The sequence below is a fragment of the Hippopotamus amphibius genome, chromosome 7 (genome assembly GCF_030028045.1).
Source record: "Hippopotamus amphibius kiboko isolate mHipAmp2 chromosome 7, mHipAmp2.hap2, whole genome shotgun sequence".
NCBI classification, from domain to species: domain Eukaryota; kingdom Metazoa; phylum Chordata; class Mammalia; order Artiodactyla; family Hippopotamidae; genus Hippopotamus; species Hippopotamus amphibius.
The window spans coordinates 11,917,412-11,941,275 of record NC_080192.1 but is presented as its reverse complement, the minus strand read 5'-3'; the positions used below and the strand labels follow the sequence as shown (position 1 = coordinate 11,941,275).

The 23,864-nt window shown below is 49.7% G+C and overlaps 1 protein-coding gene across 2 annotated transcripts; it reads right to left on the bottom strand.

Annotated features, from left to right (window-relative positions):
- Positions 1–4,667: 4,667 nt before the first annotated feature.
- LOC130857146 (apolipoprotein L2-like) lies at positions 4,668–20,415 on the bottom strand. 2 transcript variants are annotated; one of them, XM_057742522.1, is made up of 6 exons: positions 20,307–20,415; positions 13,803–13,902; positions 13,026–13,067; positions 12,636–12,743; positions 9,678–9,798; positions 4,668–6,496 (listed from the first exon to the last, which is right to left on the bottom strand). In XM_057742522.1, exons 4-6 carry the CDS (start codon positions 12,664–12,666, stop codon positions 5,503–5,505), a joined length of 1,146 nt encoding a protein of 381 aa, XP_057598505.1. In that variant the 5' UTR covers positions 12,667–12,743; positions 13,026–13,067; positions 13,803–13,902; positions 20,307–20,415; the 3' UTR covers positions 4,668–5,502. The 2 variants fall into 2 exon arrangements, with proteins under 2 accessions (XP_057598505.1, XP_057598506.1); XM_057742523.1 differs by lacking the exon at positions 13,803–13,902 and having other exon boundaries at positions 20,307–20,409.
- Positions 20,416–23,864: the final 3,449 nt, after the last annotated feature.

Below are 23,864 nucleotides of genomic sequence, written 5' to 3'. Positions count from 1 at the left end.
CGTGTACAGTTTGGCTTTTTTAATCTTGATATTGCAGAACAGGTAACGGTGCAGGTCTCTGCAGTGAGCTCATTGCACTTCCTCACGGGGCCATCTTCCGGGCACAGGACCACCCATCACCCACATCCTGAGCTGAGGCCCCAGCGAGCACAGGAAGGCAGCGCCCTACCATCTCCCCACTTGGTCTCCTGTCCCTCTTCTCTCAGGCCTCAGTTGCCCCCCAGGGCCTGGCACTGAGCAGGCACTCAGAGACAGGGTGGGTGAACAAACCTTGATTCCTTGTATCTCAGAAGAAACCCTTTGCCCCCATCAGCCTCAGCACAGCACCCTGGGGGCAGCCTCAAGGTGGCCAGGCCACAAGGAGAAGAGGCTCTGACCACCCTCCCCATACCTGCCCCCCTCCACCCCCTCTGCTTCCTCCAAATTTCCCAAAGGACTGAGAACCCCCAACACCTACTTCCTTCTGGGGTCACCGCTCACGTCTCAGGAGTCCGGATCCCGAGCTGAGCCCACCTGAGCAGGTGTCGCCCTCCCTCTGCACTGTTTAGGGCCCAGGGGGCAGGAGGAAGCGGTCACACACACCTGCCTCCAAACCCAGGCTCTGCCCCTGCTCAACCTGCCGCCTGGGGCCCTTGACCTCATCTCTCTGAGCTTCGATTTCCCTTCTTCTGTAAGTTAGTGACAATCATCCTTTTCTCAGGCAGTTGTCCCGAGGATGGGGAGGTGGGCGGCGGTCCTACCCCGCTGCTTACCCAGGAATCTTCCTCTGGCCGAGTGTGAACAAGATCCAGTTGTTCTCAGCTGTGAATACGCAGCCACCAGCCGTGAGTCTCTGCAATAACCACACACATCTTCTGGGCCCAGACAGAGCCAGAGAACCAAGTGGAAAGTGAAAGCCCTCACTTCTGAGTCGCTCAGTTCAAACAAACACCCTGCCCACCCACCAGGCTCCACCCTGGGCTATTTGCACCCTCCCTGCTGCTCCCCTTAGAGAAATAACTCCAGCCCTGACATTCCAGGTCCATCTCTGCTCAGCACTCAAGGATGGCCTCCTCCCCTGGGAGCACGGTGTCATCCCGACATGAGGGACACAGAGAGCAAGAGTGGGGGCAGGAGCTTTCTTGGTGGGCAAATCTGAGCACAGTCACCTCTCTCTCCTGCTCACTTTAAACCTTAGGCAGAGATCCAGGAAACAGGGGGTCAGAGAAATCCATGTGGTCGTGCCTGGAGGACACCTGACTGCATAGGGTGCCCAGATCACTGCTTCTCAAGTGGCCTGGGCTGTCGGAGAGCTGGAAGGGTCCAAGTGGGGGGTAGGCTGGGCATCCTGGGACTGGGACTCACATTCTGGCCAGGTAGCCCCTGCAGCAGGCCTGGAAACTAATGATGTTATCCGTGACGTTCAGGTCCCGCTCCTCCTCCAGCTGGGCTAGTACGCCGGCTCAGAAGAAGACCTTGCTCTGGCCGAAGCGGTACTGGTTTCTGTCGAGCTCCAGGGCTTTGATTTACAGGAGGAGAGCCGGCTGCTTACCCCATGCCTCCCCCGCTGCCATGGAGACCTGGAGCAAGACCTCGAGCTGGGATCAGTCCTGATGCTCTGCCGGCAGCCTTCTCCAGGTGCAGAGAAAGCGGGGCTGGGGGGACCCTGGGGAGCGGTCAGGTGGGGTCAGCACGGGGCAGGTAATGAGTCAGACTTGGAGAGAAACACAGAACCTCGGCCCTGAAGGGACCTTAACTGCAGGCGACTCTTGCCTTTCTAACAAAGGTGGTAGTGGACCGTCACTCAGTGCCCGAAACACTGCCCAGGCCAAGTCTGTGCAGGAATGGGAATTCTCCAAGAACTGAGGAAGAATTGATGAAGGAATGAGCTCATGATTCCGGGGGGTCAGGGAGGCAGATGGCCATGACGGCTGACGTCTTCAGGAAGGAATGGAAGGGCCCGTTGAAGCCTCAGGGAAACACTGGCTGAGAGGGAGTTAGAGGCACTGAGAAAAGTCTTCCGAGGGAGGTTTGTACAAAAGGGCAGAGAAGGCACTGCAGCACTTGGGGAGTGACTTAGGAGATGTCCTGGGGTCATTTCCAGGTCCCGGGTCTCTTGCTTCCTGCCCTGGGCTCCAGGCATGGGAGCAGGTTTGGGGCTCACGTGCTCCACACATGGAAACACAGAGAGTCAGCGCCCCGTAGAGCAGGCCCATGGGGGACGGGGGGAGCAATGCTCAGATGCTCCCCTCTTCCCTCCCTGGAGAGGATGGACCTGAGGCCATTCCTTGGAGGCTCCTCAGAAGGTCCTGGCAGGTGTAGTCCCCCACATGGGTGATCAAGTCAGAGCATGGCCTTGTGTGGACTTTCCCTCCTTCCCCGCCCCCTCCCCCAGCCCCTCAGTCCTGCTCCCGGGGATGCAGTGAGCCTGGCCTCCAGCTCTGCCTTCAGGGGACCCCAGGCTCCCGCAGGCTGCTTTGGGTTGCAGGGAGGCTTTGGGCTTCTGTGCTAAGAGTCAAGGGCATCCATGGAGGAGCTGGAAGCAGGTGCTGCTGAGATCGATGTTCTTAAGGGTCGTTCTAGCCCCAGGTGGGGAATAGACAGGGTGGGGGCAGGGGCAGTGCCACAAGGGTAAACACAGAAGACCATTCTGGAAGCTCTGGCAGGAGTCCTGGTGAAATGTGAAGGAAGCTTGGGGAGACTGTTTGCTGTGTGTCTGTCTGTCTCTGCCCCTCTATTTACGGCTGACCCTCTCTCACACCTGCAAAAAAGCCCTTCTGATCTCCATCAGCCTTGGGGGCCACATGTCAGTCCTGGGTCCCAGGTGCTGGAGGAGGAACACACCTGTGCTCAGCCCAAGTCACACGTGCATGGGCTCCCCCGGGGGTCCCCGTGGGGCCTGTGGGGCACCAGGGTCTAAGGGAAAGGACTGGATGGGAGAGTGGGGGCCCAGCGCGCAGGCGGGAGGAGCAATGGGGGACCTGCTCCCTGAGCTGCTGGGAGACAGGCTCCTGGGGAAGGGGACTCAGGCCTCCGGAGCCCAGGTGAGCCCATCCATCAGCACAAGGAAGCCTCAGTCAATCAGTTCATGTTTATTGAACCAAAGTCTGTAGAACACAAGGTGGGGAGAGCCAGGGGGACCTGGAATATCTTGTGCAGCCCCACCCGCAACCGAGGAAGAAACTGAGGCTCAGAGAGGCTGTGTCTGTTGACCCCGGGCTGGTTGATCCCTGTGACACACTGCAAAGTTCCTTGACCTGTTTCTTCCATCTGGTTTCATCTCCCTTCCTTTCTTCCTTCCTTCCTTCCTTCCCTCCCTCCTTCCTTTCCTTCTTTCTTCCTTTCTTTCTTCCTTCCTTCCTTCCTTTTCTTTCTTTCTTCCTTCCTTTCTTTCTCTTTCTTTCTTTTTCTTTCTTTCTCTTTCTTTCTTTCATCTTTCTTTCTATCTTTCCTTCTTTCTTTTTTTCTTTCTTCCTTTCTTCTTCCTCTTTTTCTTCCTTCCTTCCTTCATTCCCTTCCGCCCTCAGACCTTCCCTCCCTCTCCCTTCCCTCCCTCCCTTCTTTATTCCTTTCTTTCTTTCTTCTTTCTCTCTCTCCCTTCCTTCTTTCCTTCTTTCCTTCCTTCCTTTCTTTTTTTTTTTGGCAAATCAACCCGTGTTCCAACACAACATTTGGAATGTTATAGGAACATCACTGGTCTCTGAGTGCACCTTGGTCCCAAAGAGCATCTGGCACCTTGTCAAATGTTCGATCCGCTATGTTGTCATCACCACCTTCACCATCATCATAATCACCATCATTATCTAGAAGTCACACCCTGAAGACCTAAATAGACATTTCTTCAAAGTAGACATACAGATGGCCAACAGGCACACGAAAAGATATTCAACATTGCTAATCATTAGAGAAATGCAAATCAAAATTACAATAAGGAATCACCTCACACTGGTCAGAATGGCCATCATCAAAAAGTCTACAAGGGGAAACTGAGACGAAGCGAGAGAGTAGCACAGACATATATGTACTACCAACTGTAAAATAGTCAGTGGGAAGTTGTTGTATAACAAAGGGAGTCCAACTCGAGGATGGAAGATGCCTTAGAGGACTGGGGTGGGGACGGTGGGGGGGACTCGAGGCGGGGGGAGTCAAGGAAGGGAGGGAATATGGGGATATGTGTATAAAAACAGATGATTGAACCTGGTGTACCCCCCAAAAAAAAATTTAAAAAAAAAAAAAGCCTGCAAATTATCAGTACTGGAGAGCATGTAGAGAAAAGGGAACACTCCTACACTGTTGGTGGGAATGTAAATTGGTGCAGTCACTATGGAAATAGCACGGAGGTTCCTTAAAAAACTAAAAATTGAGTCATCATATGAGCCAGCAGTCCAACTTCTGAAAAAAAAAAAAAGCTCTAATTTGAAAAGAAACATGCACTCCAGTGTTCATAGCAGCACTATTTATGATAGCATGAAAGCAACATAAGTGTCGATCAACAGATGAATGGAAAAAGAAGATGTGATCTCTCTCTCTGTCTCTCTATACACACACAATGGAATATTTCCCATCCATAGAAAGAATGAAATAATGCCATTTGTAGCAGCTTGGATGGACCTAGAGATTATCCTACTAAGTGAAGTAAGTCAGACAGAGAAAGACAAATGTTATATGATCTCAGTTACATGGGAAAGCTAAAAAATAGTGCAAATGAATTTATTAGCAAAACAGAAGCAGACTCACAAACACAGAAAACAAGCTATGGTTACAAAGCAAGAAAGGAGAGGGGGATAAATTAGGAGTCTGGGATTAATAGACTCACACTGCCAGGCATAAGCTAGATAAACAGCACGGATATGCTCTACAGCACAGGGAACAGTATTCAATATCTCGTAAAAACCGATAATGGAAAAGAGTCAAAAAAGCATATAGATACGAGGGTGAGTCCAAAATTATCTGCACTCCGGTTATATTAAAACTTTTGTAAATTCTGCAGTCAGAGTGCGGATAATTTTTGATTCACCCTCATACATAGACACATATATAACCAAATCACTTTGCTGTACACCTGAAACGAACACAATGTTGTAAATCAACTATATTTCAATTAAAAAAAACAAACAAAAGAAGTCACTGCCTAATTAAGATAAACCTGCTTGAATTAAAGGTGAGTTGATCATGGAACAGTAGGGCTAGAGACCACCCCCAGGGGGAGACTCTCTTCTTGCTGGGACATCAAACCCTGGGGAGGGGTGAGAGAGGAGCCCCTACTACTTCTCCCAGATCCCAACAATCCTAACCCTTCAGCTTTCTCCCATTTGCAACCCTTTCGTATTCCCGGCCTCTCCTTGATAGTTCCCCCTGCCCCTCCCTTTATTCTGCCCCCAGTGTCTTCTTTAGTCCAAAACAAGTGGTTTCTCCCCTCCCCTCACTCTCTAGTCCCCTCTCCTCCCTCAGTCCAGGCTCCAGGCTCCTTCCTTCTCTCTCCCCATCTGCAACCTGCATCCCTCCCTCCCCTGCTGTGCTCAGCTACAGAAATACCAAATTCCTAACACCCAGCTCCATCAGTTTCATCTCACCCTCATTTTCCCTCTCACAAGGTGCCTCTGCTCTTTGGCCCCACTCATGTCCCTGGTCCCTGCACTGCTCTGGGGGTGGCCGAGTCAGGTTGTACTGCAGACTCTCATCAACCTGGGTGAGCTCCACCAGCTTCCTCTCCAGCTTCTGGGCCTGCTGCCTCAGCCTATCCGCCAACTCTGCTTTTGCCCCTTCATGCAAGTGCATTGCCTCTTTCACCAGGGAGCCCACATCCACCAGAATGGCAAAAACTAAACTGGCTATAAACATGATCGGGACTTTGGTCAATGTCAGAGCCGGGCCTTTTAAAGCTCCTTGTGCCTGCTGGGTACCTGGCATTGCAATTGTCTCACTGCTGCTGATGTTCATATTGGCTGGTAAGCCAGAGCTGTCTGTGACCATCTCCATGGCCTGGATGTTCATTTTAACACGATCCATGGCTTCTGTGAATTTGTTTGTTGTGTCAACAATTTGGGGGTTGCTCTTAAGAACCTCCAGAAGCATCTTCCATTTGTCAATGCCAGGTGACATCAGGCACCTGGCTTTGGTTTCTGCTCTCGACGTGCTGAATAGTTCCACAATGCTGGTGGACACCCTGATCACAGCAGATGCAATTCGCAGCCCTAACGCAGTGGCCAATAGTGGCAGACTGACCCCAGCTTTCACAGGTGCCAGAACCAGGCCAAGGATGGTCAGGATTCCAGACACAGCGCCGATGGAGGCGGCTGCCATGTTGCAGATGGTGCAGTCCTTGTGCACCTTGTCAACCTTGTCTGCAAATGCCTGGAGCTTTCCTATCTGCTCCTCCAGCTCCTGTTTCACCTGAGGACACTTGTTCAAAAACCTCTTCCTGTCCAGCTGGTCTTTTGGGAGCATTTCTTGGTCCTTCATGTTCAAGTCTGTTTTCAGTTTCCTCAGATATTCATGTCCTGCATCTACATTTTCCCTGAAACAATGAAGGTCAAGGGATTGAAAGACAGTTTGCTTGTCCATAAAGTAGGCTCAAAAAGATCTATTCTGTAAATCACAGAGATTATATTGTAAATCAAATAGAAACGAATTGTATAAATGTAAATTTTTCTCTTTTGACTTAAACACATATTTTGTACCTTGTAGATGCTGCATGTAAGTATTCAATCATGGAATAGATAAGCGAAAGTCATCTTAGGATACTCTTAACTTAAGACAGGTATTTGGGGGATTTCCCTGGTGGTCCAGTGGTTAGGACTCCATTTTCCCACAGCAGGGGGCACAGGTCTGGTCTCTGGTTGAGGAACTAGGATCCTGCAAGCTGGGCCGGCTGGACTAAATAAATAAATAAACAAATAAAAGATAGCTATTTGATAAAGATGTCTCAGAGGCAGGTAAAGATCATCACCTGCAAGGAGCTGGGAGAGTGGAAACCCCGCCGCTGAACAAAGAGAGGCGGGATTGGAGTAGAAAAGCCTTCATTCAGAGAACCTAAGCGTGGAGTGAGGAGTCAACCTGCTCTTTGCCCTTGGCTACGAGGAAGTGGCTCCTAACCCCCTAGAATATTCTGGCTGATAGGAGTGTCCTTATCTACTCGGGCCTTTTGGCCACTGAACAGCCTGACAAGGTGACATATGATGGGGCCTTTGGGTCACGTGACCTCTGGAGGGGCTGGACGCTAGGGCATTAGTCTGACCTCCGAGAATGTAGGCCGTGCCGACAGCGTGTGTTTGAGCCCCAATAAAACTCTGTACACTGAGGCTCCGTTTGGAAAAGGTTCTTTTCTTGACCAAACTTTAGTCAGGCTCTTCTGAGCCCTGTTCTCAACCAGGCCTTGACCTTACCTTCTGTGTCCTGTCCTTGATGGTCGGTATCAACCAGGAATCCTGCTAAATCTGTTTAGTGAGAACTCCCTACGGTTGAGATCTTATCACCTTTGATACCTAATGAAATTCCTCATCTCCCACCTTTGATGCATACGTCCTTGACCTGCTTTTAGCAAGAATCCTGTTAGGAAAGTTTAGCAGGAATCTCCTCCCCTTGAGGTCTCCTCTTAGTGACTTTCCATCCCCCACACCCCGACTCTGATCACTGACTACAAATCCCCACTTGTCTCTGCTGTATTTGGACATGAGCCCAGTCTCTCTTCTCTGCTGCAGAGGTCTTCACACTGATCAGGATAGTCCTGAATAGAGTTTTCCTTACTGTTTTAACAAGTGTCAGAATATTTTTGTTTTAAACAAGGTGAACGTGCCTGATGGGCAGTGCTCCAGGTGTCCTGCCACACACTGAATCCAGGACAGTAACCCGTCCTGAGGACAATGGAAGCTTCATGTGTGAAACCTGCCCAGGCTCTGCCCTGTGGCTGATGGGAGCCCGCATCCTTCCCTCTAATAAACAGTAACTGGGGTTGTGACAGCTTTCACTGAGTTCTGTGCATCCTTCTAGGCAACTCTCAAACCTGAGGGTGGTTGTGGGATTCTCCCTAAATTTGCTGCTGGTGTCAAATGTAAGGACAGTCCTGGGGGCTCTGCCCTTGGACTTTGTAGTTTGGCTAACTCTGTGTACAAAAAACTTTTAATAAACCCCAAGACTCAGAGCTAGAAGGGACCTTAACTATCATTTTGCCTGGCATTTGCTCTCTTCCGAGCCTTGTGCTCTTGACCTTCCCAGCTGAAGGTCACTGGGTCCATCCACTGGCCCAACTGACTGGGAAGCAGGAGATGTGCTGTTAACTCCGGTTCCCCTTGGACTCTCCAGCCACCTCACTGACTCCTGACCCATCACCCAGCACCCCCGACCTCTCAGGGGTCACCCCCCTAACTCACACTTTACCTGGTGACAGCTTCACACGCCTGCACCCCATGGCCATGTGCAGCTTTAGGGAACCTCTCCAAGATTCAAGAGACTGTAGGAAACCTCCATATGAAGGGCGGAGCCTGAAGAGCCCTGCACGTGCACGAGCTGCTGGGGGAAGTCTTCTCCTCTCTGGTGGGGACTCGTGAGTCTCCTCAGAGTCTCGCAAATTACACAAAATTGGCAGCCACTCATTCTGACACTGGAGGGCTCACTAAGCCACATGGCCTTCCCACTGGTCAGGGTCCCAGATGGCAGTGGAGAAGCCCAGGTCCCAGGCAGGGTGTGGAGGACACAGTCACCTATGGTCCTATATGCCCAGCATGAGGGGATCAAGTCAGGGAGGGAAGAAATGTCCCCTCTCCCACTCATGGGGCCTCTGCTAGGGTCACAGTCCCTTCAGTTTTGTGTCCTAGGGGCCCACTCGCCTCACTCTAGTCCTGGCCCTGCTGCCCAAGCCCTCCTACTAGTCCTCCAACCTGGACCCCTGTGCTCCATACTGACCCCTGGGTCTGACCCTGGTCCAGGCCTCCCTGGGCCTTTGGACAAGATGATTGCACTTGGTTCCCCGCCTCTGACCCTGCAGTTCCCTCTGAGGCCATCACCACGATCCATCAGATGGAACTGCTATTCCCATCAGACACATGACATATCTGAGACTCCAGGTCTTCAGCCCAGAGCCCCAGAGCTGGGCAGGGCTAGAGCCAGGATCCCACCAGCTCCATCCACTTCCACTCCTGCCTCTCTGCCTTATGGGCCAGCAGGATCCTGCAGTGTTGGTATAATTCCTGAGATGGGGAATCAAAGGTCTCCAGCCAGAATCCCCAGGAACACAAAGTGATGTTGGTGTCAGGATTTGCCGACTTGTCCCAAAGGAAGTCCTGCTTGGTGCTCATCTCCAGGAAGGAGCCCCTGGCCCCTGTCTCTTCCCAACAAGCTTTTAAACAGTTAACTTTAATTGAGCACCTACTATGTGTCAGCCATCATGCGGAGCACTTTGCCTGCATGATCTCAGTAGCATCACAATAAATTGAACAGATGAAGAAACTAAGGCCAAGAGCAGTTCAGTAACTCCTCCAAGGTCATAACATCCCCGTCCTTACAGGTTTAATCTTTTCTCAACCTGAGGCCATTCACTGCCAGCAAATGACATGGAAGAAACGTTCATCATGGAATCTAGAGAAGAAACATCCTTAACCCCAACCATAAGATCCTGTCTGGAGGAGGTGTGCCTGCCAGGAGGAAGCTAGCCTGGGGTGGGGGGATGTGGGTGACATTCCTGGTGCACCTGTACGGGTTACCTGCACAAACTGCCCTCGGCCTCAATTCTCCTCAGGACTTTGGTCAGCAAGTGGAGCAGTTCTTCTCTGCTCATTATGTTCCAGAGACACTCAATGACATCCTCAAAAAATTCCTCAATATCTAGATGGAAAGAAAAGGGAATACGGTTAGAAGAATTTGTGGTGCAACATAAATGGCATTTAGTAGAAAGTGATTAAAATTCACCTTCCTGAGAAGCAGTCACCTGGGGCGCTGTGATGGAGTCACCTATGTAAGGAATGGAACCGTTTCCCCCCCACCCCCCAATTCATATGTTGCAGCCGTGATGCCCCCCCGCCCCAGGTGACTGTATTTGAAGATATGGCCTTTAAGGGGGTAATTACAGTTAAATGAGATCATAAGTGTGGCGCCCTAATCCAGTAAGACTGGTGTCCTGATTAGAACAGGAAGAGACACCAGATTTGCTTCCTCCCACCCTCCCTCCGCCCCACCCCCTGCCCTGATGACAGGCCAGGTGAGGACAGAGGGAGACGGCAGCTGTGATTTGCAAGCCCGGAGGAGACATCTCACCAGAAACCATCCTTTCCGGTACCTTGATCTCAGACTTCCAGCCTCCAGAACTAATCATCTACTCGTGGGACGTAGATGTGTTTAGGAATCTAAAACTTTAAACCTTTAGAAAGAGGGTGAAGCCCGGGCACGTGTGGTTTGTTAGTTACCACTTCTTGCAGGGTCTGGGCAGCGCCTGATAAGCGAGCGCTCCCGTTTTGACAGTGAGACAGTGCGCATGCGCAGGGAGGGGTGACGCGGGCGAGGACTGTAAGCAGCCTCGGGTCAGCGCGGGGCCAGGTCGCTGCCCTAATGCGTGACCAAAGCCCTGCGTGTGTTTCAGGCATTTGGCGGTGACGGAATCGCTGGTAAGGGACTGGCGACTACTGTGCAGGTGTGTGTGGCTGGGACATGATGTAAAATGTGTTTGCCAGTGTATTCACACAAAGACACATTATTCTTATTTACCAGAAGAAAGTGAGACTCAGACAGGATAAGGGACCACCCAAGGCCCGCGAGCAGAAAGCTCAGAGGTTCAATCCAAGGCCAACTGTTAGATGTTTCTCTGACATTACTTTGAATCGTCCTTACTTTTTTTTTTTTTTATGTGGACCATTTCTATAGTCTTTATTGAATTTGTCACAATATTGTTTCTGTTTTCCTTTTTGGTGTTTGGCTGTGAGGCATGTGGAATCTTAGCTCCCCAACCAGGGATCAAACCCGCATTCCTGCATTGGAAGGCAAAGTCTTAACCACTGGACCACCAGGGAAGTCCCTACTCCTTACATTTTAAAAACTTCTGTGATTTCTGTATTCTGCCCTATAGTATACCTATGGGTTTTTTTTGAAACTAAGTTTTGGTGGTGAGCACGCTGTAGTGTATACAGAAGTAGAAATGTAATGTTGTACCCATAAACTTACATAATATTATAAAAAATGTTACTTCAGTTTTAAAAAATTTCAGACTACACACCATCAAGTAAAACTTTTATGTGAGAGGATTCCTCCTGCTAATCACAGACCCTCCAGGATGAGCAGTGGAAGGCGATTCCTTAGGTGGGGGAGGAACAGGACCCCCAGCTCTGATCCTGTGACCAATCCCCATCACCTCTCTCCCCTCCAGGCTGGTCCCAGGGGACCCAGCCCCGCACTGGCTCCACTGGACCCAAGCTGGCCTATTTATAAACAGGAGAGCATCTTGTATCGGAAGGAGAGTGTATCCTCAGGAATCCAGCAGCCCAGCCCTCCCTCAAGGATCCCAGAGCCTGCTGAGGGGCTCCTGGCTTCTAATCTATTCTCCCCTCCCTCATCCTTCACCTTGACTGGTTTGCTCTATGGGTGGCTCCAGGGAGGATGTGATTTTGTTGCCAAGCAACGCAGTGATGGGGAAGAGCAACCCTGAGAAACAAGACTCAGGAAAAGGCAGTGCTCATGGGAGTTCATGGTAGTTGTTTAGTTTTTTTTTTTTCCTGCTTCCCTAAGGGAGAAAGGAGACCAGGACTTGCATGGAGGGAACCCACAGCACTAAATCTGTATATTGATTGATTGGGGGTGGGTGGGAGGGGAAATACCTGAGCACCTGGGCCTCTTGCAGGAGTATTGAGATCAATAGATCCAGTACCTGCCTGAGGCAGCCACACCTGGAAAGCAGGTGCTTCTATACGGAGCACTGGGCAGGGGCCCTACTACAGCATGAGGGAGGGAGTCTCTGGGGCAGGAGGGAGGTTTCCACCTGGAACTAAGAAATCCCAGGTAGAAGGGACAGCAACCACACTCAGGCAGGACCTACTGTGTGGCCGGCACTGGCCCAGGCCACGGACACACATTATATTTGATCCTCATAACAGCATAGGGAAATATTATTCTCATTTTACAGGTGAGGTCAGGTAAGGCGCCCCAGGTCACACAGGTGGGAGGGGGCAAAGGCCAGACTGGGGTTCAGTTCAGGGTCCACTGACCCTCGCAGAGTGGCTAGGCTGGCAGCAGGGTGCAAGCTGGAGGAAATGGCCTCTATGGTCATGCCCCAGGGTCTGGGGGCAGGAGGAGGCTGGACAAAGGGAGAGGTGAGGAGAAGCCTCCAGGGATGCTGGCGGACCTCCTCTCCCCACCCTGCCTGGCCTCAGGGACCCCCATCTGCTGTCCCCCCTCCCCATGGGCTGCTCTGGCCTCACTTCTGAGTCACTTGCTGGATGGAAGTGGGGAGGAAGTGAGCATGTTGGCCGTGGCTCCCTGAGGAGAAGGCGGGGAAGGAGGCTGTGGGGACAGACCCTCGGGTAGGGGCATTCCCCATGGCCCCTCTGGGGGCTCCAGGATGCTTATCCATCCCCTTCTTGGGTCTTGATTCCTCTGCAGGTGAACTCAGCCTGAAGGCACCACCCTCCATTCTAGGTCATGAGTAGGAACCAGCCAGAGAAGAGGCAGCTGACTACCTGAGCGGTCCCCGAGGTTTCCTGAGCTCATGGTGGCAGCCACGGGGTCTCAGAGTCTTTCCTTCAGCTCCTCGTCTGTGTCAGGCTGGAAGGAGGTGTGGCTTCACCCTTGGGGCAGAGAAAACAGACTGTGGGCTCGATCATGAGGGAGTGGTGGCAGCGGGGAGCAGCGAGGGGCGAGGTCTCCTGTGGTTCCCCTGGGACGGCCACCAGTGCCACCGTGGACTTAACCCAGCGTGTTTCTCTGCCTCCTGGACCACCCGTGCCACCGTGGACTTAACCCAGCGTGTTTCTCTGTCTCCTGGACCACCCGTGCCACCGTGGACTTAACCCAGCGTGTTTCTCTGCCTCCTGGACTCTGCTGGCCGCTAGTTAAGGAAAGTCACTCACCTCTGGCCAGCTTCCTCCAAGCCGAGTCAGAGTCCTGCTGTCCTATTGGGGCACAAGGATAAGATAATCAGACAGGAGACAGCCATGTGCGAAGTTACAGAAGCAATAAAGCCAAAGATAGAGGAAAGATAGGAAGGGGGCACTCTGGAAATTACCTGAGGTTGGGAACCCTTGTGTTTACTCATTGGTAACAGCTACTAATAGATCCAGTCTATGACCTGTAGGGCTCCTGAAACTCACCTAAATTTAGGTCAGCCCACGTTATCACACTGGTGCCAGAGCCTGGACTTGAACCCAAGCCTTTCTGATCCAAATCCCTCATTTGTGATGACTGTGCTCTACTCCTTTTAATACACAAAAAATGTAGTTGTGGATATATATTTATTTGTAAATGACTCTTTTCATCTAAAACATCTTGCACCCTGGGCTTGAGTCTCTGCCTTGATGAAATACCTCATGGTACAGCTTCCCAAAGGCCATGTCCTCCTTGCTTCTGTAACAGTCTTTATCTGAAAAGGCCTGGAGTCCCTCCAGGCACTGGCCCAAACCCTGCAGCCCTGCTGCGGGTGGCTGAGGACCCCTTATGGTGCCCAGTTCTCTCTGCAGTCCTCCTCTAACTGATGGAGTTTAGATTGTTTCTAATCATTTATGTAAATAATAGTGCAAAGAACACCCTTCTTGTATAAAAGTGCCTGCATTTGAAATTGTTTCCTTAAGCCATTTCTAGACGTAAAATGACTGGGTCCAAGGGTATTAACACCTAAAATCTTTTCATACCTGGACCCACACTGTTACGCAGACAAACTGTACCAATTTACATTCATATTCGTGACATATAGCGGTGTCCAGCCTTTGAGGCTTGCTTATTCTCAGTAGTCTGTTAAAAAAAAAAATAGCAGATCTTTAGATAGAGAGAATGTCTTTTGGCTTAGGTTGTGACTATCTTGTGTGGGGAGATGAGAAAAGAAAGCTATTGTTAATTATGTTTAGGTACTGAAAAGAGCACTTATTAACTACCCCCTCCTGAGACCTGACTGAAATGATCGTCAAGGTCCTTATAGGGATAACAGGTACTGATGAGAGTGGCTTGTTCACGGTCTTTGCTCTGTGCTGTAGTTGCTCTAAGACTTTATAGGTTATAACACATATTATTCCAATAACCTTGAGGTGTGTACCATTGTATCCCTGTTTAAAAATAAGGAAGGTGAAGCACAGATGTTTTGTGTCTTGCCCAAAGTCAGAAACCTTGTTCATGGTAGGCTGGGTTCCAGCCCACTCTCTGGGCTCAAGAATCCATCCCCTGCCTCTCCTCACTCTGCTGCTAATAAAGCAAAAACAAAACAGGAATGGGGGCAGTAGGAGTCCAGCGTCTGCAGCACGTATTTGAAGACTGACTGGATGGTGATGTGATAGTTGAAGAGAGTTGCAGAGGGAGAGAAACCAGGAGAGTGTGCACAGGCGAGAAGAACGGGCTGCTGGGCAGAGCCCCAGAGAGGCAGCAGGATGAGAGGGAGGCAGAGGGGAGAGCAGGGGGTAGGCTCACCAACCCCACATCCCATCCCACATTCACAGCAGCCTTAAGTCTGCACCAGAGGGCAAATCAGAATTGAAAGACTCCTGAAAAAATATTTCTGGATTCTGGCATTTAGGGGTCTTCATCCAATCAGTTTACAGGGAACCTTACCAGTCAGCCTTCCTCTCTCTTAAATATGAGTGGGCAATGCAGGATCAGACATACGAGAAAAATGAGAACCTGGAAAAGGGTGACTAAGATAAACAGGTGAAAAACGACACCAGAAGAAACAGATAATTTTGAAAATAGAAAACAATTTTTTGGGGACTTCCCTGCTAATCCAGTGGTTAAGAATCTGCCTTGCAATGCAGGGGACACAGGTTCTATCCCTGGTCGGGGAACTAAGATCCCACATGCTGTGAGGCAACTAAGCCTGTGCGCTGTAACTACTGAGTCTGTGCGCTCTAGATCTTACACACCACAACTAGAGAGATGCCCAAACGCCACAACTAGAGAAGTTCGTGCACCACAATGAAAGATCCCGCATGTCGCAACCAAGATCCTGAGTGCTGCAACTAAGACTGAACACAGTGAAATCAATGAATAAAAAAAATAAGAATTTAAAAAAACTTGAACCCATGTCCTCAGGGAGATTAGAAAGATATTTTATTGATAAAATGAGAACAAGATGCATGGAGAAGGGGACTAAATAATGAAACAAAAACAAGAGACCATGGGAATTAATAACTGTTTCCAAAATAACTCTAAGGAAAGTTTGGAAAACAAAGTCAAAGAAAGCTTCCAGAAAATTAAACAAAAAAAAAATGATAGAAGAAATGGAATTAACTGGGGAACAGAAAAGTTACCATCCACAATCATTTCTTCAGTAACTGTCTATTACTTGAGGGTGAGCTGCAGAGGGAATAAAAAAGACATGTGTGTGTGTGTGTGTGTGTGTGTGTGTGTGTGTGTGTGTGGAGTGGGTGAAGGATTATCAAGAGAGAAAAAGATATGGGATCCAGGAATCAGGAGCAACAACCCAGAGAGAAGGGAATCCAAGGATGACAGCTGGGCATGCAGCAGACCTAGAGAGCAACCTATCCAGAATGGGATAAGAAGTCAAGGGTTCTGTGGGGACAGGGGACCTGATATCATACCTCGAATGATGCACAGTTTGTAAGAAACTAAGGACATGTGGATGATAAACAGTGCAAAGGCAATTAGAAACATCAGGAAAAATAAAAACAATGCCAAAAACCATGTGCAACTGCATGGTACAAGTTAGCGCTAACAAAACAGTATTTAAAACATCACAAAAATGAAACTGCTCTTGTTTGATTTTTAACTTTTAGAACAAAGCAGAGCAGCCAAATAGGAGAACTAATGTACTTGTCAATCAATATAAATATTAAAGTACACACTGCTAGAAGTTGGGAGGTGAGGCACTGAGCGGAGGAGGAGGATTCATATCTCATTTTACAAAGTGGGGAGTCAAGAAATACTGGCTGCAGCGGAGGGCCTAAGAAATAAAGGTGTAAGTAAAGTGTTTACAACTACAAAGTTTTCTAGTGGAGGATACAAATCTAGTGACATAATGATATTAGGAGAAGGTGGGGAGGAGTATAAGAAACAGTAGAAAAAATAAGTGAAATCACTATCCGTCCTGGTAGGAAGTAAATAAATAATATCAAAAAATTTTTAATCAAGAAAAAGAAAAATGCAGCAACTCATAGGTATTAGCTATAGTGGTGGATGACCCCTCCCACACTGAACCAAGCCCCATTCTGAGCGCTTGGGGTGCACTCACTCTCTTTTAGTTCTCACAGCAACCCCGTCAGAAAGGAAACAAACTAAGAGGTTAAGTAATTTATCGAAGAACGCAGCTAGTGCAAGAGCCAGAATTCAATCCCAGGTTCCTGTCTCCAGAGCACACACTCTTGCACCCTATTCTGTATCCCAATGTAAGAAATCATTTAAAGACATCAATTAATTGCCTAAAGAAAAAGCAAAAAATTAATGTGCTTTTCATGGGGAAGGGCTGAGCAGAACCCACTGTGTGTATCGATTTTTTTTTCTTTTTTTTAATTATTTTTTGGGGGGTGCACCAAGTTCAATCATCTGTTTTTATACATATGGATTTGTTTTAACCATAGGCAGGTATTACTTTGGATTGTTTTCATTCTAAGACAGCAGAAGCCACTGTATAGTGGTGAGTAACCCACAAGAATGGGGTGGTTTCAGGTGCCACCACTTTAAAGATGAGGGAAGCAGCTGGATCAAGTGCCAACAAGAAATAAGCCTGACTTGTGACGTGACACCTGTCAGTGCAGGAGACGTTCGTGGTGATGAAACCGAGTTCTCTAAGAAACGTAGGGACGATAATAGGGGTTACACCAGAGTAATCAGAGTGAACTGTGACCTTAAACAAACACATTTTCCAGCAGCATCTGCCCACACACATATGCACCCATGGGCTTCTGTCCACTCAAAGGAAGCAAGACTCTGTGCAGGGGAGGTGAATCCCACAGGCCGGTATACCTGCTACTCCAAAGGCAAGGATGCTCTCGAAGATGTTCAGAGCATGTTCAGAAGATGTTTAGAAGGGGCAGCCACATAATAATATAATAATAATAATAATAATAATAATAATAATAATAGTAGTAATAGTAATAGAAGATGAACACTATGATCATATATATATATATATATAATTGGGCCAGGTTGAGTCTGTGAAAGGCCATGAGTTCATAACGATATTAAAATGAGAGGATTTTAGATAAAATATACCCCAAAAAGGAAGGGCATGTACACAGCGCTGTATTTAGAATAGATAACCAACAAGGACCTGCTGTATAGCACAGGGAGCTCTGCTCAATATTCTGTACTAACCTAAATGGGAATAGAATGTGAACAAGAGTAGATACATGTATATGTATAACTGAATCACTTTGCTGCACACCGAAACTGAAACTGACACGACATTGTTAATCAACTAGACTCCAATATAAAATAAAAATTAACAAATATATATACCCCCAAAGGTAGATATTAAAAAAGTACTTTTGCTGCAAATGAGTTAGTATGTTGAGGAATATTTAATTATTAATTGATTTTAATAAGAAGCAGAGTTTAAAATATCTGGCTATTTTCCCTTCTGTTTAATTGTGTGACTATAAAGGATTGAGGGAGAAAACAAGAACAAATTCTGACCTCCCGAGGCTGGCCTGGATCACATCAGGGAGATGCTCTTCTCCTGTTGGATGTAAAGACTCTCACAGACCTCCAGCCTCAGACAGGGCTCCCCTGAGAGCAGGAGGAGAGCAGGCAGCAAACACTCACGGTTGTGCAGCCCACAAACACAACGCCCCTCCCTTGGCTGCAAAGCATGACCGTCCCTTCTTTACCAATTACACCTTCCTCCTCGCTCTGGTCGATAGACGGATTTCCTGAGACACCCATTGGTAGAACGGCCCCGCATTCCCTGCAGCACCGAATCGAGAGCGGCCCCATTTCCTTAGAGCTTCCCCAAATCACCTAAAACATATGTTATACATCTGCTTCAGTTATTAAAGTAAAGGTGCATTGACCAGAAGTAAAGACTGTCCATATGAAAAATAAAGATGAGATGCCTCCCTTCCTGGGAAGCCAAGGCTGCTACCCCTTCCATGACAAGACTCCCTTCCCAGGTGCCGAGGCCATACTGACCCACTGTGTATGTGCTGACCTGCTTTTCCTGAAACCTTGAAGGAAAGTATCCGTGACTCGTTTGATGCTCTTTGTTCTGAGAGGACATAAACCTGCAATGAAAAGCATGCTTCTCCAGAGCGGCTGCTCAGAGTTATCTGAGAGGCTATCTTCTGGGCTGGAGTCCTCGCTTTGGCTCAAAACACTTTTCTATTCCTATTATATGTCGTCTATTGATTAATGTCATCTACATCGTCTACAGTTTGTCTTTTTATCTTAAGATTACAAAGCAGGAAACGTGGTGCAGGGATCTGGAGCTGAGTGTACGCTGCTCTTTTCTACCCAGGCTGGTTTCCACTTGACAACAGATCTTTTTCTCTAGAAATGGAGGGCTTTTGCAGGAAGGCCAGTGTTCTAGCAACTCACAAAAGCCTAAAACAGGAAGCAACCCCTGGTTCCTGTTTTATTCACAAGCAAAGAGCCACCCTGAAAGAGGGGCTGAGTGTGTGCCCTCTTAGCTAAAATCTGAACAATGCCTGAGCCTTGGGCAGGACGTTCCAAAACCTCTCCTTGCGCGGGGTGGCCGGGCCAGGGCGGGCGGTACCAAGCAGAAGAAAGTCACACATCCTGCAGCCCTCACCCCAAATTTTACCTTCCTTTTCTGGGCCCGGTGATGACCATCCTGCTAGGCCTCCCGTTTGGCCCCTGTTTCATCTCCAACAGGCTCCCAGTTTCAGGCTAAATCGTTGTTACTACGAGGGTGAGTGCCTGTTTCGGGCACAGAATAGCTCAGTTTAGATCAGGTGGAGAGAGACCTATTCCATTAGGCAGGACCATGTTCACACTTAGCAGGAAATAGAGAAGAAAGAGACCTCGCCCCAATTCCCAAGAAGTATCTTGAGTATGAAGTCTCTCAGCGGGGAGTTATTAGGGGAAACACTGACTGAATCCTCCTGCCCTGGCCAGGCACGATACCAGCCACCTGCACAAGTTATCTTACAACCGGTGGTCCCAGTAAGGAACGAGGAACTAACAAGCTACGACCAACCAGAATTGAGGAAAGGTCAAAAGGAGAGAGGAGACACCAGTCCATATGTCCTACCAAACTCCCAGAATCCTCCCCACTGGACTCCATCTTGGATGAGCCACCGTGCGCCACCAGCAAGGACCCTGAGTCAGCGTGATTGCCCAGAGACAACCTGGAAACTAACTCCATCCCCTAAACCTGAGACCGCGAGCCACACGGCAGAGCAGGCCTCCTGGGTTCCCTTCCCCTCCTCCTCCCAGGAGCCCCTTCCCAATAAAATCTCCTGCTTTGTCAGCAGGTGCGTCTCCTCAGACAATTCATTTCTGAGTGCTAGAGCAGAGCCCACTCTCGGGCCCTGGAAGGGGTCCCCTTTCCTGCAACAAGCCCTTCCTACTTCCTCCACTGGGCCAGCTTCCCGGAACAGGACCACCCATCACTCACATCCCGACCTGAGGGCCTGATGAGCACAGGAAGACACAGCCCTGCATCTCCCCACTTGGTCTCCTGTCCCTCTTCTCTCAGGCCTCAGTTGCCCCTGAGGGCCTGGCACTGAGCAGACACTCAGAGACAGGGTGGGTGATGAAACCTTGATCCCTTGTATCTCAAAAGAATCCCTTTGCCCCCAGCAGCCTCAGCACAGCACCCTGGGGGCAGCCTCAAGGTGGCCAGGCCACAGGAGGAGAGGCTCTGTCCCCCTGCCCCCCTCCACCCCCTCTGCTTCCTCCAAATTTCCCAAAGGACTGAGCACCCCCAACACCTACTTCCTTCTGGGGTCACTACTCACGTCTCAGGAGTCCGGATCCCGAGCTGAGCCCACCTGAGCAGGTGTCGCCCTCCCTCTGCACTGTTTAGGGGCCCAGGGGGCAGGAGGAAGCGGTCACACACACCTGCCTCCAAACCCAGGCTCTGCCCCTGCTCAACCTGCCGCCTGGGGCCCTTGACCTCATCGCTCTGAGCTTTGATTTCCCTTCTTCTGTAAATTAGCGACAATCATCTTTTTCTCAGGCAGTTGTCCCGAGGATGGGGAGGTGGGCGGCAGTCCTACCCCCCTGCTTACCCAGGAATCTTCCTCTGGCTGAGTGTGAACAAGATCCAGTTGTTCTCAGCTGCGAATATGCAGCCACCAAATGTGTGCCTGCAATAACCACACTCATCCCCTGGCCCAGATACACCAGGGAAAGCAAAAAGGAAAGTGAAAGCCCTCACTTCCCAGTTGCTCTTGTGAAACAAACACCCTGCCCACCCAGCAGACCCCACCCTGGGCTATTCCCACCCTTTCCTTCCTCCCCCCTTTAGAGAAACAAGCCCAGCCCTGACATTCCAGGTCCTTCTCTGCTCAGCACATCTTGCCTCCAGCTCCATGAAGGAAGACCTGCCACCCACACACTGTGAGGCCCTTGGCAAGTGACTTCTCCACCCCACGGGCTTCTTCCCAGCCCCCTCCACCCTCTGCACCCACCCCTACTCCCCAGCCTGCCTACGGCATTCACCTTGGTGCCACCAGCATGTGGCACAGTCCCCAAACATACCAGATGCTCACTGCACACTGGGCATATTGCTGCTACTGAGTGCCACTCCTTGGGGGTTCTAGGCATTTGCTCGCACAGGACCTTCTGCCAGGGACACCTGCTCCCACCATCTGGAAAAATCGTGCTCATCCTGCAAAGCTCAAACCTGGCTTCACCTCCTCTGAGAAGGCCTCCAGGACCCTCCCCTGCAGAGGCCACTGTCCCCTGCTCTGCTCCCATGGTATCTGGGAGAGGGGCCTACGTCCACTGCTCAACCACTCTGTCCCTGCCCTCCACCCCCACCCGTTTTGATCGGGTCCCTCTAGACTTGTCCCTGATGGCAGGGATGGCACCACTGTCTTTGGTCCTAGAGGAGGCCCAGCCTTGGCGGTCAGTGCCATTGCAATGGACGCAGAAGTTTGTGGGAAGGACTGAGAGCACAATGTCCTTTTCTCCCCTGGCTTGTTTCCACTTGGCAACAGATCTTTTTCCTTCCAAATGGAGGCCTTTTACAGGTAGACCAGTGTCCTGGCAACTCAGAAAGTCATGTCAACTTAAAAAAATGCATAACGTAAGAGTTGCAAGTTTAGTTCTATTTGGGACAAAATGAGGACTGCAACCCAGGAGATAGCATCGCAGGTAGCTCTGAGAAACTGTTCCAAAGAGGTAGGGAGGAAGATCAGTTTATATGTGATTTTGATGAAAGGGGAAAACATGTAATCAAGCATAAATTGTTTACAGAAGGTTTCTGCTAGTCTCATGCAGGCTAGTCACAAGGAGCAGTCATCACCATGAAGGATTTTAGTGTTTTTCTAGATATGAGGAGATACAAGAATTGGGCCCATAAAGTTGGCTCCTGAAAATATCTAACGATATAAAGACCTGTTCTGCCAGTTTCTCACAGAGCACAGAGGGCCTCATTTCTACTTTCCACCCTGGACACCTTTCAGGGGAGCACTGACAGTCTGCAGCTGCAGCAGCACATGATTTAATCTTTGTAGAGGTCAATGGCAAATGCCAACGGCAAATGCCAAGTGTAGTTGACAGTCAAAAATAGAAAGCCAGTCTTGTTTCTTCTTTGGTTCCTAAGCAAAGAGCCACTGTGGCTGAACATGTGTCAGGGGCTGTGCTGGTACCGTCCACGCATTTCCTGTTTAAGTTTGACATCTGCTCTGGGAAGTGTTGGCTCCATTTTACAGAGGAAGTAACAGAGAAGTGAAGGTCCCAAAGTCTGAGTGGTGCAGCTAGACAGCTGGTGGAATTTTTGCTTTGCTCCAAAGAGAAGGGGCTGAATTGGGCCTGGACCCCCGACAGAGGCTCACCAGACCTTCCATCAGGGCTGCTTCATCCCAGGAAATGTCCCTGGACCATCATGGCCACCTCCTCCCAGCTTTTGAGGGAGGGACAGAGGCACGATGGGGATTATTCCATGAGGACCACACAATACAATCACGCATAATAAAGGCCAGGAAGATGATCTGATTTTGCAGATATAGAAGCAGAGGGGAGGGGACAGGGAGAGGATTTCTTCCAGGAACTCTGGGGCTTTATTTTGGTAGGAGAACGTCAGCAGCTGATGTCCTGCAAAGGTCCATTTGTCCAAACACCATACACTCACGCTCTGTCCCCCAGCACTCAGAGCTCAGGCCAGAAGAATGCCCCTCAGCACAGACACAGAGGGGCCCAGGGGACAGATGTGCAGCTGCCCCGCCCACTATCCTGCAGCAGGTCAGCCCCTGACCCCACAGGAGCTGCTCCGGACTCAAGGATGGCTCCTTCCCTGGGAGCACGGGGTCCTCTGGGGACAGCCGGCTCAGGTGTCATCCCTACATGAGGGCCATGGTGAGGAAGAGCAGTGGCAGGAGCTTTCCTGGCAGCAAATCCGAGCACAGTCAGCCCTCCCAGCAGGTCCTTTACACCTCAGGCAGAAATCCAGGAAGCAGGGGGGCAGGGAAAGCCACATGGGCTTCCCTGGGTGACACCTGGCTGGCATTAGGGCGTCCAGACCACTGCTTCCTCAGTGCCTCTGGCTACAGGAGAGCTGGGGGGCCTGAACTCAGGGTGGGCTGGGTGGGTGGGTATCCCAGACTCACTTTCTGGCCAGGTAGCCCCTGCAGCAGGCCTGGAAGCCAATGATGACGTCCGTGATCTTCAGGTCCCACTCCTCCTCCAGGTGGGTCAGCATGCCGGCCCTGAGGAAGACCTTGCTCTGGGCTATGTGATACAGGTTGCTGTGGAGCTCCAGGGCTTTGAGCTAGAGGAGGAGAGCCGGCCACTTATCCCATGCCAGTCCCACCACCGTGGAGCCCTGGAGCAAGGCCAAGGCCAGGGAAGAGGCCTGGAGCCGGGGTCAGTCCTGCTGCTCTGTGGGCAGCCTTCTCCCGGTGCAGGGAAAGCGAGGCTGGGGGGACCCTCAGGAGAGGGTAGGTGGGGTCAGCACGGGGCAGATAAGAGTCAGACTTGCAGAGAAACACAGAACCTCAGCCCTGAAGTGAACTTACCTGCGGGCTTCTCTGCCCATATACATGTCTTTTTTCTTTCTTTTTCTTTCTTTTCTTTCTTTCTCTTTCTTTCTTTCTTTCTTTATCTTTCTTTCTTTCTTTCTTTCTTTCTTTCTTTCTTTCTTTCTTTCTTTCTTTCTTTCTTTCTCTTTCTTTCTTTCTTTCTTTCTTTCTCTCTCTCTTTCTTTCTTTCTCTCTCTTTTTCTTTCTTTCTTTCTTTCTTTCTTTCTTTCTTTCTTTCTTTCTTTCTTTCTTTCTTTCTTTCTTTTTTTCTTTCTCTCTCTCTCTCTTTCTTTCTTTCTCTCTCTCTTTCTCTCTCTCTCTCTTTCTCTCTCTCTCTCTTTCTCTCTTTCTCTTTCTTTCTTTCTAAAGCTCTTTATTGGAACATAATTTCTTTACACTGTTGTGCCAGTTTTTGCTGTACAACAAAGTGAATCAGCTCTATTTATACATATATCCCCATATCTCCTCCATCCCGAGACTCCTTTCTACCTTCCCTATCCCAGCCCTCTAAGTCATCACCCATCATCCAGTGATCTCCCTGTGTTATGCAACAGCTTCCCACTAGCTATCTTTTTTTACATTTGGTAGTGTAGATATGTCAAT